At 52.1% G+C, this 15,277-nt stretch overlaps 2 protein-coding genes across 2 annotated transcripts in view; one reads left to right on the forward strand and one right to left on the reverse strand.

Annotated features, from left to right (window-relative positions):
* Window positions 1-2,066, forward strand: part of Pla2g2c (phospholipase A2 group IIC) — a 21,045-nt gene extending 18,979 nt beyond the window's left edge. The window contains exon 6 of the mRNA XM_055611157.1: window positions 1,630-2,066. Coding sequence (XP_055467132.1) covers window positions 1,630-1,727 — 98 coding nt within the window. The 3' untranslated portion in view covers window positions 1,728-2,066. The remainder of the gene's footprint in view (window positions 1-1,629) is intronic.
* Window positions 2,067-4,605: 2,539 nt separating this feature from the next.
* On the reverse strand, window positions 4,606-9,548 carry Pla2g2f (phospholipase A2 group IIF). The gene is made up of 5 exons (XM_055611492.1): window positions 9,359-9,548; window positions 8,707-8,759; window positions 6,533-6,677; window positions 5,634-5,743; window positions 4,606-4,817 (listed from the first exon to the last, which is right to left on the reverse strand). Exons 1-5 carry the CDS (start codon window positions 9,469-9,471, stop codon window positions 4,606-4,608), a joined length of 633 nt encoding a protein of 210 aa, XP_055467467.1. The 5' UTR covers window positions 9,472-9,548.
* Window positions 9,549-15,277: the final 5,729 nt, after the last annotated feature.

Raw genomic sequence — 15,277 nt, forward strand, 5'->3', positions numbered from 1 at the left:
TCCTTCCTTCCTTCCTTCCTTCCTTCCTTCCTTCCTTCCTTCCGTAGCTTTTGCCAGGAACTTTGTCACAGCAAAATTAACCAAGACACTTCTCATCTGCCCTTATAGGAGAGGGATATTGGACCGGGAAGCTTTCTGAAGTTAAGGCTCAATGGAGTCAGCAATTCCTGGCAGACAATGAATAACTCGTGTGGCCTCTCTCGGCCTTAGCCTCCTCATTTTATAAAGAAAATGATGGAGAGTGTCCAGATCAGATGGCTGCCTGGCAGGAGAGAGAAGTCAGCTTGGGGTACAATATGCATACAGTAGGTGCTCAGTTAATCCTTGACTGACATCCTGGAACTAACCTCTGCTCCAGTAGCCTGTTCTTGCATGGTGGCCCTTACAGGGAGATCTGGTTTGGTTTTACCAGGACCCCTGCTTCCTGATTCTAGGAACCCTCGGTATTTCGGTCCGGAACCTTGCTCGTCACAGTTAGCAGCATCAGCTGCTTGTTAGGAAGCCACAGCTGAGGAGCCTGACAGCTGGTGTCACTGTGCCATCCTCTGGGGAGGAAAGGCTGTGCTCACAGTCAAGGCCAATATGAGTAAACAGCCATGCTCCAGCCCAGCCCAGCTCCGCTCAACCCGGGGTCAGGCATGGACCCTGTAGGCTTGGGAAATAAGTCTCCTCAGATTCCTCCATTTTGCCACCTCTCTCCCTCCTCCTTCAGTTCCCTCCAGGAACTCCCCAACTTTTTGTGCAAGGGACCAGACTGGCTTGCAGCCACAGCTTTGGCTCTCTCAGGTCTCTGTGGGAAAGGTCAAAGGCAATCCACTTCCGTGAACTACTTCCCCTTGTGCTCCTGTTTGCGTATCTGGCTTGAGGACCTTCTGATTAACACCCATGCCAGGGCTTCCAGACCTCTGCTCTGCGCGCACCAGCCACAGAGTGCAGACCCAGAGGGTGAGGTGACTTGCCCAGGGACATGTGCCAGCTGGTGGACTGATAGGACTACCACCTTGCCCACGGTCTTTGCCTGGAGGTCTGGTGTTAGTGAGAGGTATTGGTGGCCGAGACAAGATGGTTGAGGAGACGCTGGTAATATGTGCTTTTGCTCCAGGGGAACATTGGCTCCTGGGGTGAGATCTGTGTATGGGGTAGGGACTCCTCTGTGGTTCCATAGCAGAAGAGCTGGCGACATACTGAGTAGCACCAGATGTAAGCCATACTGTCCACCAGGTGTCGCCCAAGTTCTAGAAAACAGTCTTTAAAAAAAAAACAACAACAACAAAAAAAAAAAAAAAACAAAAAACTGAGTGAGGGTCCCAACGCCAGAGACAAGGGCAAGTGACAGGAGCTAGCTCAAGAAAGGTTCAGTAAGGGAGGAAGGACAGCACCCTCCTCAAGCCTTAGTCGGCCCCAGGGCCTGGAAAGACTGAGCAGGAGTCACAGAGAAGACAGACTGTGGGAGCTAGGGGCCCTTCTCAAGTTCATGGTTTCCCTGCTCTTCCGTTGACCCCAGCTCGACCCTAATGACCTCTGGGGCACACCTGGGACTGCCACAGACTTGGAATGTTCTCTTCTGTATTGGCATGCCACAGGGCATGTGTGAAGACTATGGTCCCACATGCCTTCCTCCCCTCACAGGTCTTGGCTCTTGGGGAACAGAGACCACCCTTGGGGACACAGAAGGTACGTACAATCTGTCTTCTTCCAGACTTGTGATGAGCCGGGGTCTACGATGAGGAAAGGCTGCTTCACTGAGGACAGAGCGCACGTGGGTCAGCCTCGCCTCCCTTGGGAACCTCCTCCCCCAATGCCCTCAGGGACTCTGGGCTCCTTAGTTTTGTGCACTTTACACATGCTACGTTTGGGAAGAGGGCGCCTCAGCTGAGACATTGCCTCCATCAGATTGACCTGCAGCTGTGCTGGGGGCCATTTCCTTGACTGATTGATGTGGGAGGGTCCAGCCCACTGTGGGTGGTGCCCTGCCTAGGGTTGTATAAGAAAGAAAGCTGAGCAAGCTGTAGGGAGCAGCCCAGTGAGCTGCGTTCTTCTATGTTCCCTGCCTCTGGTGCTGCTTAAGGCCCTCCCCTGACTTCCCTCAGTGGTCAAATGTAAAAGGGATGTGTAAAGACAAATAAACCTGTCCTGCCAAGTTGCTTGTTGGTCATGGCGTGTATCTCGGCAATAGAAATCAAACCAGGATAAGCACCCGTGGCTCTGGACACTGAGCACATGAGGAGACAGACATGAATCCATGAAGGAACCTGGATGGGGGAAAGGGTGGGGGCCTGGGACCCAGATGGGTTGCTCCATGGCTTCCTATGGCTTCCCCACTCTCTCTATCTGAGGCATCTGGCCTCAGAACTAGTAGCCAGGAAGACCCTGATCTCCTGCCTCTCTCTCACCCTGCCACCTAAGTCAGCTGCTGTTTCCCTGGCAGTCCTGTCAAGTTGTGACCTTTAGGCCAGAGTTTCTATCACAGAAGGGACAACACTGAACGAGGACGGTGTCCAGACCTCAGCCACTTCTTGCTGTACCCCCGTGCGAGGGCACCAGGAGGGGTGGTTGAATGGTGTTCTCATTATTCAGAGCACAGCTTGTGGCTTTGGACACTTTGGGATGGTTGCTGTCCTTCTCTGGACCTCAGCATATCATTACAAAAGGGAAGGTTGGTGCCTGGAACATCCTGGGCCCACACTGTATCCCGTTGTTGCATGGTGGGTCCCTGTGCCCTCACCCATGGCCTGGGCATTACTTACCCTATTGTCTCAGCCTGTGTCTTTAGCGTCACAGGACCACAGTTTCCCCTAAGCAGGGGGTGAGGGAAAGGGTGGAGCTGTGCCAGCTGCGGGATGTCAAGGAACCTGCCTTCCCCAGAGCTGGGGGCCTAGGAATGTATTCCTGTGTCCACCCTGGCCTTGGCTATGAAGGACCCAGCAGTGGCAACCAAGACTGGAGGATTTTTATTGGTCTGCGGAGGGGATGTTGCATCCTGTGGAGACTGGAGCGGGTGGAGGAGGGGGACTGAGGTAGGGGTGAGCCAGATCCCACAAAAGCAGTCTCATTAGCCCAGCCTTCTCTCTGGGAAGATACCGAGGAGGAGGAGCCTGCAAGCCTGAGGTCAAAACTCAGCAGGATGCTCTCTGGGCACCCAGCCCAGCCCTGCCCCTGGCCAATGGGGAAGGGAACAGGAAGGAGGAGGGAGGCTTGTTGGCGGAGCTCCTGAGAGGGCAGGTGACGAAGCTCACAAGGCCAAGGCAAGCTGGGTCAGCGCACATAGGTGACCACTGTGTCACATGACAACCAGCACCAGGCAAGCTTGAGAAGGGTTCGTCTTGCACTCGGTAACCCCTTAGTCTCAGTGTCGTCCTTCTAGACACCGCCTTCTGCCTAAACATCTTTTCCTGCATCTACAGCCACGCAACTTGGCTCTCTTTCCTCAGTGACAATGTCCTAAGTAGCCACACGAGCTGAGCCTGAGACTTCAGTGTCCAGATGAGGCTGGCATCTATGGGCCCTCAGAGTTAACATTGGACGAAGGCAGAAGACAGATGTGAGTCAGGGCTAGATACTGCTGACCGTGAGATGGAAGGTGAGGCTGGGGACAGGGGCAGATGCACCTGAAGAAACACAAGGCTGGGGACAGTGGTGAAGGTGACCTGCCGGCAGGAGCCCTCACCTCTGCCCAAGATTCCCCAGACCACCCGTAGGGCCCAGCCTCCTCAGTTACACTACCCTGTCACAATCCTTTCTCTTGCTGTTCCCATCTATATGTCTGGCAACCGGCCTGGCCCCCTTACATCTTGCCCCCATCTCCCCACCACTTCTTCACAATCTTGATTCCTCCCTAGCTGAGTTTTCCTCTCAGCCTCCTGCTTTGACCTTTTCTCCCACGTTTCAACCCAGACCTCAGTGTCTTTCCCACTTTCCCAGCCACAGTCCGACCTGGCCTCGTCTGCATAGGGAGAGAGAGAGCTCCAGGTACCCCTAGTTTGCCTCTGGGTTTGGGTGGGATAAAGGTGCAGTGGGGCACATACTACTTCTGTGCAGCAGCCAGAGAGGCAAGAACTGTGAACATGCGGCCACCCTCGTCCAGTCTCTGTACATGGGGTCCCTGAGGCCTTGGAGCCTGCCCAGAGGCACTCTGGGTAACAGAGGTCAGGCTTTGGGCCTATCCTGTTAGCCGAGAACTGGATGGGGTCACCCACTCTGTGAGTGGGACTCTAGAGGGTCACAGAAGAGATGACGCATGACAGCCACGAGTCATTTTGTGGGACTCCAAGGGCCCCCAGAACCCAAGCCTCAACCTAGCACCCTGCCTGTTGTGGAGTGTAGTCCAGGCCTGTGATGGGTCCCAAAAGGTTCTTGGAGTTTCCTTCCATATCCAGGAGAGACCCCAGCAAGTCCTGTGTTTTCCATAAGACCCCGACGCTTAGCATGAGGATGACAAAGTAATGGCCACAGACAAGCTCGGCCTTCCAGAGGCTTCTAGTACTGAGCTCACTACAGGACTGGGAGGCAGCCCCAGGACAGCTTTCGGACCTCTCTGGCCCCACACATCAAATGTAGACCCCAGCCAGGCTCTCCCACCCTCTCTTCTCTCAGACCTCAGTCAGGCTAGGTTGAGACAGTGGTCACTTGGAAGCCATGTCCACAGGTGACTTCCTCTGGGTAGGGGTCGTAGATGCTGCAGTTGGGCGTGGGGCCCTGGCAGTAGACGTTGAGGTAGCCTCGGTACTTGTCCCTGTATGTCTGCTCCTTGAGGCACATCGTCAAGGTCTTATCACACTCACACGTCTGCTTGTCACACTCCGTCTCATTGAGTTCACCTGTCGTGGAAAGGAGATATGGGTTATGGGTGATGCCAAGACCAGGGGGGAAGGGAGGGGGACAGACTCTGAGAAGCCAGTGGCCTTGGAACTAGGATTGAACGTCAGTAGGCCTTGTGCCAGCCTGGCCTTTAGGGTGGCCTGCTCTGGGCTGGGACCCACAGCCTTTTGAGTGACTCTAGCACAGGGGAAAGTCTAATATGGACATTGTGTAGTTGGGACAGCTGAAGCTAAAAGGGAGGTGTGGGGCAGCTGGAGAGATGGCCCAGCAGTTAAGAGTACTGGCTACTCTCCCAGAGGACCCAGGTTCGGTTCTCAGTGTCCACATCAAGTGACTCGCAACTGCTTGTAACCCTGATGACAGGGAATCCAACACCCTCTTCTGGCCTCAGTGGGTACATGCACACACATGGTGTGCATATAGGCAAGCAGGCACACACACACACACACACAAAGAGGGATAGGTTTACCCACCCCTACAGTTGCCACCTATTCTCCCAGACTTCTTTTTGGAAAAGTCAGGCAAGCCTCCACTTCCCTAGGGAGTGGTTGGTAAGGACCAAGTAACAGAAGGTAGCTGTTGTCCAAATTCATGCTGCTTATTCCAATTCTTCATTTTATGCTAATACTGATTTGAAACCAACAGTTACCTCGTGTCAGTGTGTATCGTTTGGGATTGGGATATTCTTACCCCCCGAATGTTTTTCATTGCTTGTCTGAAATCCAGACTTAATGGGGCATTCTGGATTGACCTTTGGATCCCAACCCTCACCCCGAGGCCCCCTCCCAAGCCAGGGTGTCAGGGTCGGGACTCACTGCAGACAATCACGGTGTCGTTCTCGATCCTGTGGTCATAGTGGTCCACGTAGGGGCGGCAGCCCTGGTCAAAGACTTTCTGATAGCAGCAGTCGTGGGCGTGACAACACCTGAGGGCGGCAGAGGTGACCAGATGGGTGTGGGCGGCTGACCCAGCCCCACCAGCCCCGGCAGAGACCTCAGATCATCAGTTTCGTTCCCTCATGATCAGTCCTTCGGACTGCTGTCCAGAGAGGGGGAGTTACACGCCCAAGGTCACAAAGTAAAGCAGAACAGGCACTGGGACCCCGAATTCTTGCCTTTGATCCTCCTCTTTGTCCTATTGTCAGCGCTCTGGGCTCCCTCCCTGCCTTGGAGCCCAGAGTGGAGCAGCAGGAGTCAGGTGTCCCAGCAACCCAGTCATGAGGAAGGGAGGGAAGGAAGCCATGACCTTAAAACCTGCGTGAAGTAGCTCAGACTCCATGCAGAGGCTCTGCCTGGTTGTGCTGGGTGGCCAGAGAGGGGACAGGATCTAGGGGGTCAGCAGGCAGTGTGGGGATGAAGGATGGCAGCAACTGCAGAGAGCAGTCCTTTGCTCCTCTGCTTAAAGAGTGAAGCTTCTAAGAGCGAAGACTGCCAGCCTTGGTGCTCACGGCTGCCGCCGGGAAAGTGGGAACAGAAGGCATGGCTTCCAGAGTCTCTCAGTCTGAGGGAGGAGGCCTGGTCTAATTGGGTGGGTGGGACTGGCACATCCTTGTCTGTCTGTAGGAGGACATGAAAGGCCATTCTTTCCTAGAGCGAAGAGGTTGAAATGTGGTAGAAAGCATCTGAGACGTCAGAGCTGGAGCTCCTGGCCCTTCCTCCTCAGCCTGTCCATCAGCTGCCCCCATCCATCCCCACAGGAGGCCTCCAGAACCTACCAGTCTACTTCATCCATGGGATGGCCGCGTCCCCCCAGCCCGCAGTAGCAGCCGTAGCCCACGAAGGACAGGATGGCGTTTTTGTGTGTGACAGCCTCCACCATGAACTTCAGGTTGAGCAGGCTGCTGTGGACGGTGGATACAGCTGCAAGAGAGCTGGGAGTGTAAGTCTAGCCTGGTCGCTCCTTAGAGCTGAGACCCGGGGAATGAGATGGGAAAAAGTAGGAGGGAGGAAAGGATGAGACGGTAGGGATGGGAGAGAAAGAAACAAATCCTGTAGACTGGGGTGTTACCCACTCCAGCCCTACAGCCAGAGACCAAATATGGTTCATATTAGCTTCAGGCCAGACAGCATCCTAAGTTAACTCACTGGGTATTCACTGCAACCACCGTTTTGTTGTCACGTTTTTACAGATAAGCAAATTGAGGCTGGAGCCCTGAGTAACTGGCCTAGGGTCACACTGTCACATGGTGTTGGAGAACCCAGGCAGGGAGGGGTACTTCAGCCACACCCTCCACCTCAGAGGCAAGGCTTCTGACGTGGCCGAGTCCTGATAAACTCAGAGTAACTTGAAAATACTGAAAGTCAGAATTATGTTTCGGCCGTGTCTGGTGGTGCACATCACAGATACTCAGGAAACAGTCTGAGGCAGAAGGATTGAACATGCAAAGGCTGCCTGGGCTACAGGCTGGGTTCAAGGCCAGCCTGGGCAACTTAATGAGATCAGACCATTCCCCCAAGAGGACATCCTGAGTGTCAGAGAGGGTTTCCCAAATGCCACATACTGTCATAAATTTGATTCTACGTCTTTGCTCTCCCTTTCTGACCTTTGGCCAGTGTCTCTGTGGCTCAAGCGGAGCCAGGGTCCCTGCTAGCATTCTCGAGTGCACATCCAGAAGAAGCAATGCAAAGGCCCTTCTGTCACCAGCAAAAATCATCTCCCTAGCAGTGGCCAGGGCTTCCAGCCCTTCATCCTTCCTTATGTGAACTGCTTCCCTCGAGTGTGGTCCCCTGTAGGGTGCCGGGCTTACTGAGCCATCTCTGCTAACTCAGTGCCGTGAGTCTGGGGCCACTCACCCACCCGCCAGCAGGAGGGATGTTTTATCCCCATTTGCAGGATGAGAAAACAAAGGCTCAGAAAGTAAAAGCCTTTGCCTAGATGGCACAGGCTGGGAGCCGCAGAGGTCAGGCAGGAACCTGCTCTGTTGTCCTGGATGCGAAGGCAGACAGTGTAGAGCCTGTGCGCATGCCGCCTCCACTCTGGCCTGCTCCAGTTGCACCCGGAGTTAGGTACCCAGCTCAGTACCAGTACATGCCCCTTGCCCTCCTCACATCCTCCAACCTCCTCTCTACATGGACAAGGAAATGTTCCAAGAGGCAGGAAGTTTGGGATGGGAAAGCTGGAAGATGGATGGACCCCAGAGGGCCTTGAAGACCTGGTTGCTGCTGTGAGGCCCTAGCTGCCTCCTTGACTGGCTTGGAAGCTCTATCTCCTACTCTAGCTACAGGCATTTTACCCTGGGGGTAGGATATAGGTAGCACCAGGCTCCTGGTCCCCAACTGTCAGCTCTCACAGGGTGAAAGTAAGAAACATATGAATATGCACATGATAGACACACACTCCCTTACTCTCTCCATCTCTCTCTCTCTCTCTCTCTCTCTTTCACACACACACACACACACACACACAGCTATGCCCCCTACAATCACTGACACAATGGGGACACACACATCACAATGAACACAGACGAACACCCAGGTGCCAGCCATGAGCCATATTTTACTGAAGTGTGGGGCATACAGACATCTTATGTGCTCAGACACACCTACATTCATGCACAGACATGCATCTAGCTGCACACAAACTCATTAACTGCTGCCAGCATGGAAAGTCACTAATGCATATGTTCAGGCCCACAAAAATGATGGCAAACACTGCCAGTTTACAAGGCTTGCTCAGCTCTCCACACCTGCCCAGCAGAGCTTGTTAAACAAGGCTCTTGGCTTGTTTACAGGTGTCCAGAACTAAACAGCCCCAGAGGAGAGGATGGAGCCTGACAGGGAAGTGGAGGTCCAGGGAGAGGAAGAAGCAGCCTGCCAGCAGAGCAACACATTTCTAAGAAAAGGCTGGGGGAACGGGTAATCAGAAAGGTCTCCTGGGAGTCCTGCTCACCACTGCCGGCCAGGACTGCGAGGGCAAAGAATTTCTTCATATTCAGGCTGGACCTGAGAGAGACAGAAAACCCAGTTTGCACTCTCCTCTCCAGCTGCCTGTAGCCAGTCTCACCTAAGCCACCGCCCATGCTCCTCTCCAGCTGCCTGTAGTTGGGTCTCAGGCAAGGCGTCACCCATGCTTTCTCTTGCCCTACTTGCTGTCACCCAGCCCTGTGGTCGGCACCTCCCCACCTGGCCTGCATCCTGGGAGGACCACACCCCGGGGTGGCAGAGCCACCAGAACCAATTTCTCCCCAACTCTCAGCTCCAAGATGGGAAGCCATTGTCCCACACCAGAGACAGCTCTCTCAAATCCATACTCCAAGGAGTCCCAGGACCCGAGTCATTGGGTCATTGGTTTCTTGTTTCAGCTCTGCAAATGCTGAGTGAGCACAGGCAGATCTCTCAGCCTCTCTGGGCTTCAAGAACAGGATGAAGTTGAATAAATGGCCCCAAAGGTTCTTCTTGCACTAGAATGCAGGCGACACACCTCTGCTCAGCATTCAGAAACTCAGAGCTCTCCTTCCAGGAGAACTGACTCTAGGGGTAGATCCCTTACCCTCCCTGCCCCTCTCCATGGAGTGGTCCATTCCAGGGCAGCAAGCACCTACCTGGAGATTTTGAAAGAAGAGGCCCCGAAGCTTGGGCTCTTCTGTCTAGTGGAGTGTTTAACCAGCACCTTCTTCTTGAACCCTTTGGGGTTGGCCTGCTCCCCATCTGCCATGCTTTGGATTTTGGAAGGCCAACGACATAGAGCTTGAGAGGTCCTTGATGTGCCCGGTAGTCTCTGGGGAGCAGGCCCCAGCTTCACGCTGCCACGCACACTAGCAGGGTAATGCTGGGGCAATGCCCCTGGGCAGGAGGCAGGTGACAGATGTCCTAGAAAAAAGCTGGCTCCGCCTCTTCCCTCCCACTGCCCTTCCCACACCTGGCTGGTAAAGTCCCCACCCATGTCAGCCTGCCCACCCCCTTGGGCTTGGGAGTGGGGTGCAGCCACCAAGAATTAGCCCCGCCCCCTGCACCTGCAGCCTCACCTGTGCTGAAGCTCTCTCCATCCCCAGCTGGACGATGTTAAGGAAAATGCCCACCCAGCAACACTGCTGTCAAAGGAAAGCAACAGGCCCTTTCTTCAAGGGACCTTCCCACACCAGGGCCTTGCCATGAACAAGAGAGTTTGGACTCCCTTCCATATACAAGGCCAAGAAGGCTAAGTTCCCAGAGGGCACAAGGGTCTGTATTCAGCCACAGCAGGAACCCAGGTGTGGTGGCACACGCCTGTGAAATCCTGGCACTTGGGAGATGGAGGCAGGAGGAGCAGGAGTTCAAATCCCTCCTTAGCTACATAGCAAGACAGGGCCAATATAAGACCCTGTCTCAAAAGAGAATGAGAAAGAATGGGGGTGGAGTGTTGCCCCAGTGGTGAAGAGCACTTGGTGCTCTTGCGGAGGACCTGGGTTCAGTTCCCAGAATGCACATTGCAGCTCACAGCAGCCTGTAACTCCAGTTTCATGGGATCCGGTGCCTTATGCTGCTTCCTCAGTTACCAGGCATGCAAGTGGTACATACACACAGACAAAGCAGTCATAAAATAAAAATAAATGGAAGCTGGATAGATGGCTTAGCAGTAAAAAGTACTTATTGTCCTTGCAAAGGACACAGGGTCAGTTTCCAGCACCCACATGGTGGCTCACAACCATCGGTAACTCCAGTTTGGGGATCCAATGGCTCTTCTGACCTTTGCAGGTTTCTGCAAGCATGCAATACACCTACATGCCCTCAGGCACATACACATAAAATAAAAATATAATATTTTAAAAATCAAAATACCCACCCTACAAAAGCAAGACATGCTAGTGTATGCCTTTAATCCCAGCACTCTAGAGGCAGAGGCAGGTGGATCTCTGAGTTCAAGGCCAGCCTGGCCTACAAAGTGAGTTCCAGGACAGCCAGGGCTACACAGAGAAACCCTGTCTCAAAAAAAAAAATCAAATAAAGTATTATTTAAAAAGAAAATGAAGTCAATAATACCAGGTAGAGAAAAGTTGAGTGAACTCAAAATTGGGAGGACCCAGTAAGGGTGGAGGTTCCAGTTAAACTGACTAGACAGCTTTTTCTGAAGAAATCGAGGTAATCAGGTATTACCCCAGAGGATGGCAGAGGCTAATGAGCTTCTCAGAGACAGGAGCTGCCAGAGAGGAGTGACAGAGATTCCAGCTGAACCATCTTAACAGGCCTGTAGCTAGAAGTGGACACTGCGGATACCCACAAAGAAGCCCAAGTCTGGCCCAGGGAAGGAGATTCTTGTTGGGGAGGGGGCTTTTGTGGACACATACCTGTCCCCTGTCTAGATGGACAGAACTCCCGCTCACATCTGAAGGGGGCTTCAGTCATCCGTAAACATGTTGGTGGCCATTTCCCCAGACTGAGACCGGAGGGGCTCAGGCACTTGCATCTGTCCGAAAGGCCCCAGCTCACTCACCTGCTCTGTCCTAGTGGATAGAGACCACACTCAGTGAGGCTGGCTGTACACCCCAGGGTTTCAAACAGCACGCCTGGCCCTGCAACAGCCCTCTTTCCTGAATTGTCACCCTCCCAAATGTCTTTGAAAATCACCAGCGATGCCCTGAATCCACCATTGCCTCTGGTGGAGGGCCTGTGAGGCTGGATGTTGGCATCACTTGCTTGTTTTTAGGGTGTGTGGTGTGTGTGGCTGGTTCTGTCACTACTGTGTACTGTGTGGGGTCAGGAAAGTAGGGAGGGGCTGAGATCTGGGAGCTGCCTGAGCAGACTGAGCAGGGGCCAGTCCTCCATCTCCAGGCTGAGACCTTGGCCAGCCAGCTTCCTTCCCTGTTTTGTGCCATCCCCCTCCCCCTATCCCTCAGATGTGAAGTCGGAGTACTGAGGCCCTTCTTCTAGGAATAAGGATTATAATTGCCAATGCCAAGCGCTCGTACTATGAAGCGTGCACAGGACTCTGTTTTAAAGACTTAGGCTTCTTTGTGGGTATCCGCAGTGTCCACTTCTAGCTACCATCCTGTTAAGATGGTTTAGCTGGAATCTCTGTCACTCCTCACTGGCAGCTCCCATCTCTGAGAAGCTCCTCAGCCTCTGCCATCCCCTGGGGTAATGCCGATTACCCCGATTTCTTCAGAAAAAGCTAGTCAGTTTAGCCAGAACCCCTGCCCTTACTGGATCCTCCTGATTTTGTGTTCCCTCAACTTCTCTCCACCTGGATTGTGACAAGGGTCTGGAGTGAATTGGGATGGGGTGTGGGGGTTGGGGATGATGAGGAAAATGTCCTGAAGGACACTGGTACTCCAGGTGATTCCCTCATCTCTCCTTAGCCAGTGTTTCCAATCCTGTTGACAAGGGTCCCCTGAAGACTTTCTTCCTCCTCGGGGCTTTCAGACTTCTTCTGCCTGTCCCAAGCCAATGGGCATGTACTGGGTGTCATTCATTGTCCCCTACCCCTCTTCTATCCAGTTTCCTGTCTGTGGAGAGGTCACTCCCCTCCTGAGGAAGTTCCTCACAGCCTCCAGTCACAGGCTCTAGTGTGTGTTTCCTCTGCAGGGACCTGTATGTTTTGGTTTGTGGATCCTGACACAGATAGGGGATTTTGGAAAGCATGGCCCCTTGTTTTCTCAGGGCCGCAGGGTTTCCCTGTGTGACAACGGCTCACTCTACCACTCAGTCTGGCAGTGGGAAGGCCGGTATTGCTGTCATGTGTCTGCAGGGAGCTGGGTTCTAGTTCTGCTTCCCTATTTGCATCCAGGAGGTGATGCAGCTCCCAGCCTTCAGGAGCTGGGACCCCAGAAAGCCACCTTGTGCCCCGCAGCACGATCCTCCCAGGGAATGTCAGGCTCCTCCACTCCCACCTTCTCCTTCCAAGAGCTCAATGATGAATAAGAAACTGGTCGGCCCAGAAATTCCACTTGTGGGATAGCAACCCCGGATACAGACCTAAGCTGCTTCCAAAGATGGATGCAATGAGACACCGTGGGGGTGACTTTAGGCCTTTTGTTTTTAAGGACAATCTAGTAGGTTAGGGTCCACTCTCGTCTTCATTTCATCTCCCCTGTGAAGGCACTCTGTGGAAATACAGACACATTCTGAGGCCCGGGGCTTAGCTCAAGAGGCTTCACCATGAGAATTTTGAGGGAACACAGTTCTGCCCAGAACAAAGACTAACAGGAGTTCCTGCATGGGGAAATGCTGAATTTACCCCCGGAGCCATATCTGTTCTAGTACCAAAGGCTGTAACCCCACCACTGGAAAGGAAGAGTAGAGCCCAGTGACTCTCCTGAACATAGACATGGAACCTCTTAGCAAAACGCTGATAGATTTTATGATAAACAAGAAGATAAGGATGTAAATCAGAAAGTAAACCATAACCAAGTTGGCTTTATTACAGGAATGAAAGGTTGATTTTTACACTAAGAATTCAACCCACATGTATTACAGCACATTAACAAATTTTAAAAGAAAAAAGTGTAATATATCTCAGATGTAATCAAACCAACCAGGAAAAACCATTCAGATTCATTCTTGGCAAATCAATCAATCAATCAATCAATCAATCAGAAATTTGAGATCTAAGCTCAACTTGAACTATAAACCACAGTCACTGTCATGCCTGAGGCTGAAAAACTGAATGCCCCTGCTGGTGTTACGCACAGATCTCAGTATCCCCAAAGACCACCAGGAGACTGACTACATATGCGAGAACAAAGAGCCTTTATTATGGGCTTAAGCTCAGACTCCCCGCCATCCACTGCAGTGGATTAGGGAGGGGAGTAGCTGCAGAGCCAGGTTTTTATTGTGGTTTGAGTGAGGAATGGGACTTTCAGCTACCTGATTGGTTTGTGTTCAGCAAAAGTAAGATTGTCACAAACTGGTTGGTTGGTGCTGATCAAGGAGATAGGGAGACGCTTCATGGAGTGTCCAAGTAACAGGGTGAGCCCAGGTAACAAAGAGTGCTAACAAAAAGTGCCCAGGTATTGGTCAAGTGCTTGGGAACTTTTCAAGGTCATTACTAAACTATTGTTTCTGATTTTCAGGGAGGTTATTGAGTTATTGTATGTTGTTTCCATGGACTAGAGTTTCATGTTCTGAGAAGTAAAAACATGATCTAAGCAACTGTGGGAACTTTACCAGGAAAGAGAAATTCAGGCCTAAGGTATCTCATGAAGCCTGTCATGGCAGCACAGCTGCTTGGGCCCTTCACTGGGAAGAAGGAAAAGATGTCCGCCCACTGGGTCTGTTGAGCACTGCACCACACTGGGGAGGATGGGGGTGCATTTGGTACAGTAAGGCAAAAAAGAAGAAGAGAGTCACAAAAAGACATAGAACACACCAAACACACTAAGACCACACAACACACCACTGTCCACTGACCTGGTGACTCATATGCGCTATCCCAGCACTCAGGAGGCAGAAGCAGGCAGAACTCCCATGAGTATGAGGCCAGCCTGGGCTACACAGAAAGACACCATCTCAGCAAATAAGCAGCCACCAACAATGAAAGGATGCTCCGTTAGCATCAGTGGAACAGTGCACAGGAGGACTCCCGCCTGACCGTTGCCACTGCCAGTCATGTGCTTGCAGTCCTGCCCTGTCACAATAGTGTCTTCACTTGGCTGAAATTGATGTCTGGTGACAGGAAGGAGCAGGGCTAAGAACTGGCTAAGAAGGGCCCAGTTCCTTCCCCAACCAGTGTGACCTCCAAGAACTCACAGGACATGGCACAGTATGCATGGTATAAAGCTAAAGGAGCCTGGGTCCAGCCAGGTATGGCGAGTGGTATCTCTGCCTGAAGTTCCGAAACTCAGGAGGCAGAGACAGGAAGATCACAGCTTCAAGGTCAGTCAGAGCTATGAACTGAGACAGGGTCTCAAAAAACAAAAAGTATTCCCGAGTCCAAGGAACTCCTGGCATTAGGATGAGGGCGCGAAGTTCAGGATGGTTCTGATCAGGGGACGAACGCATCATCCGTTGACCCAGTATCACCTGAGCCCTCCCCCATCCTCAGGAAGATGAGTCACCTCCAGCTTTGTCCCAGTTGTACAAACTCATACCTCTGTGCTCAGGCACAATGAAACCATTGTTTAACATTTTAAAAGAAGTGGTGTCTCACACTGTCACATCAGCACTTAGGAGGGGGAAGCAGGAGGAAGTCTGGGTGTTCAGGGCCAGCCTGGACTGGTGCTGAGTTCCCAAACAGCTGGAGAATGTGAGACCCTATCTCAGAAAAAACAAACAACCCAAACAACAAAACTCCGTAGAAAGCTACACATATTGAATTTATATACTGAATTTAGCCAGATTGCAGAATAGAACATGAAAATTCAAAATGGTAACAGTTGTTATTTCTAGATACTGCAAATGAATGTTTAGAAACTAAAAACCTAAAACCACATTTATAAAAAAAAAAAAATAGCCCAAACATCTGTGGATGAAACTGGTAAAGAAATGGAAAATGTGTACACTGAAATCTAAAATAATGTTCAGAGGAATTGAAGAAGACTAAATTA

This window comes from Psammomys obesus, unplaced genomic scaffold (assembly GCF_907164565.1).
Source record: "Psammomys obesus unplaced genomic scaffold, mPsaObe1.curated_primary_1811, whole genome shotgun sequence".
In the NCBI taxonomy this organism is placed as follows: domain Eukaryota; kingdom Metazoa; phylum Chordata; class Mammalia; order Rodentia; family Muridae; genus Psammomys; species Psammomys obesus.